The 2726-nt window shown below is 44.2% G+C and overlaps 1 protein-coding gene across 1 annotated transcript; it reads left to right on the top strand.

The window, feature by feature from the left end:
* Positions 1–1400: 1400 nt before the first annotated feature.
* LOC119808433 (JNK1/MAPK8-associated membrane protein-like) lies at positions 1401–2318 on the top strand. Its single transcript, XM_038320953.1, has one exon. It carries the CDS (start codon positions 1401–1403, stop codon positions 2316–2318), a length of 918 nt encoding a protein of 305 aa, XP_038176881.1.
* Positions 2319–2726: the final 408 nt, after the last annotated feature.

Consider the following 2726-nt stretch of genomic DNA (forward strand, 5'->3'; position numbering starts at 1 on the left):
GTCCCCAACAGAGATGTTTCCATATACTGGTCCCCAGCAGACACCTCATCACAGACTGATCTCCATGTTTCCACATACTGGTCCTCAGCTCCCAGGCTGAGCAGCTCAACTCCATTTGCCAGGAAGGAGCCAGCTACTAAGCAAAGCACTGAACAGCACTGAACAGCACTGATCATGTGACAGTTAGACCCATTTAAACACGCAGACTTGGTTCATCTGCAGCAGAGCGAGCCATCCAGAGCTCATATTCCCTCCAAATGCCTAGAAGACATTTATCACACACATGTCAGTCTACAAGCTAAATATTTACAAGGCTAATACATTATGGCTACCACAGCTCTGTTCGTTTTACCCTGCAATTAGCAGCACAAGACAAACTATATGCCCCCTTGGAATTTTGAAGTCAATATTAGGAAGTTCAATAGCCAGCGTTTATGCCTGCCATCCTGGGAACCCCTACCAGTGCCGTATCTCTGAACTGACAGAATCCTGAGGTAACAGGGTAGAATGGGTACTTATAAGGAAGAGAATGAGTCAGAAAGCACACAGGAAGTGAAGGACAGACTGCTTGGGACTGAGGAAGGGAGTCTCTCCCTCTCATATTTGCGTATTTCAAAAGTGAGCTGTAACTTGTGGGTCAAATGAAGGACAAGCGACAAAGCATCAAGGTTTCTAAGACACGGGAGAGCTTGTTCCGGTTTGGGATGAGTTCATACACCACAAGGCAGTGTTGCATTCGCAGGTCCTCTCTCAAGAGCAAAGTGGGGAGTAACTTCTGTAGCTCTCTATCCAGGGAGTGCAGGAAGGGCTGAATTACAATACATGAATTTACATGAGGAATCGTTTTTTCATCAAACACGAATGCTTAAGATGAAAGATTAAGACACTATGCACCCAAAGAGAGCTAAGCTTCTTTAAAATAATCCTGTTAGAATGTGAATTTTTAGGATTTGATAAATTTATGAATGTCACCAGACACTGACCTGTCACCTGTATCTACTGCTCCGTGCCAATCTATTCAAAAGAAGAAACTGCGGTTTCTCAAACATTTCTGAATTTACATTTCACCTACTCTCTCCTGCTAAGAAGAGCAGCAAAGGCAGAAAAATCTGACACCCTGAAATACACTCCAAGGACCTGTGTTAGTTCTTCAAAAGAAATAATTCAAGAGCCCTATCAAGGCCAGGAAAAGAATTGCCTCTGGGTGCCTAAACCAAGAAGCCAGGAACTAGCTTGAGCCAAGAGGAGAAACTGGGAGTGGAGCCTAGAAGCCTGGTGAAGCAGGGGCGGGGCTTCAGAATGGTTGTCCAGGTAACCGGGAGGAGGAGCTACCTGGGCCGTTGTAGCCTAGGTATTAGCTGTGGCTACAGCCAACGATCTTGGGAACCTAGAGTGGCTGGATGGCGTGCTTTGGACTCTACTGTGGAAAGACCCTATTATTTAAAAATAGCTCAACTGAAATATATGGAGAGTGTGGGGCGTGCCCAAGAGGACAGAGAACAAATGAAGAGAAATACTGTCAGCCTTGCACAGAGTCCCCGGAACTTTATGACTGGCTTTACCTTGGTTTCATGGCGCTGCTTCCTCTAGTTTCCCATTGGCTCTGCATTGAATGGGACTCAAAGAAAAGTTGTTCCAGCGGTGTGTTCTTCCAGCAAGTCTCTGCGTTACTCGAATGCAGTATGGCGGCCTTGGTCACATTACTTGTAAGTGATCCCCCCGGCACCCTTTCCATCTATTCCTGCGGGGTGCGAATGCTTTCAGATTGGTACACGATGCTCTACAATCCAAGTCCAGATTACATCACCACCCTGCACTGTACTCAGGAAGCCGTGTATCCACTGTACACCATCGTGTTTGTGTATTACGCTTTCTGCTTGGTATTCATGATGCTGCTCCGACCGCTTCTGGTGAAGAAGATCCAGTGGAGCCTATACATGCCAAACCCGTTTGAAAGCATTTACAGCGCCCTCTATTTCTTCCCGGGTTTGACTGTGCTGCAAGCCGTCGCAGGAGGCCTCTTGTACTACGCCTTCCCCTACATCGTATTGGTGGCATCTTTGGCTAATCTGGCTGTGTTCCTGGTTTTTGCTAAAATTGAGAGCTACAGTGATCTGATAAGAAAGGACAGACTTCTTGTCCTGTTCAACCACTGGTTTCTTCATGCCTTTGGCTTAATTGCCCTCTCCAGAGAGAACCAGCTTGAACAAGATCTGCTCCTTCTATTTTTGGTGCCTGTCCCAGCCCTTTTTTACTTCTTCACTACCAAATTTACCAAACCATCACGGATAATCTCCGAAGGAGCCAAAGGAAACTGAATATAAAATAGAAAGAAAAAATGCTTAAGCGTTTTTAACTCTAAAAAGTAAAGAAAATTTAAAAATGTATTAGTATCATTCTGTGATAGATGGGACCAGCATACATATATACATATATATATATATATATATATATATATATATATATATATATACATTACCTATAAAACAATCTGTTGTTTTTATTGTATTATGTATCTGCATAAATGTATGTTACATTTGTGCAGGTGCTGATGCAGTCCAGAAGGGGGCACCAGATCCCTGAAGTTAATTTCAGATCATTACGAGCACCTGATGTAGGTGCTTGGCACTGAACACTCATCTGGAAGAGCAGCAAACATGCTTCGCTGCTGAGTCATCTCTCCAGCCCCGAAGGAATAGTATTTTCATGCTTATTTTCCTTTTGCT

This window comes from Arvicola amphibius, chromosome 2, assembly GCF_903992535.2.
Source record: "Arvicola amphibius chromosome 2, mArvAmp1.2, whole genome shotgun sequence".
Lineage (NCBI taxonomy): Eukaryota > Metazoa > Chordata > Mammalia > Rodentia > Cricetidae > Arvicola > Arvicola amphibius.

What these genes read in the sequence shown, in the direction of transcription:
- LOC119808433 (XM_038320953.1), top strand. Translation starts at nt 1,401, where the DNA reads ATGGCGTGCTTTGGACTCTACTGTGGAAAGACCCTATTATTTAAAAAT.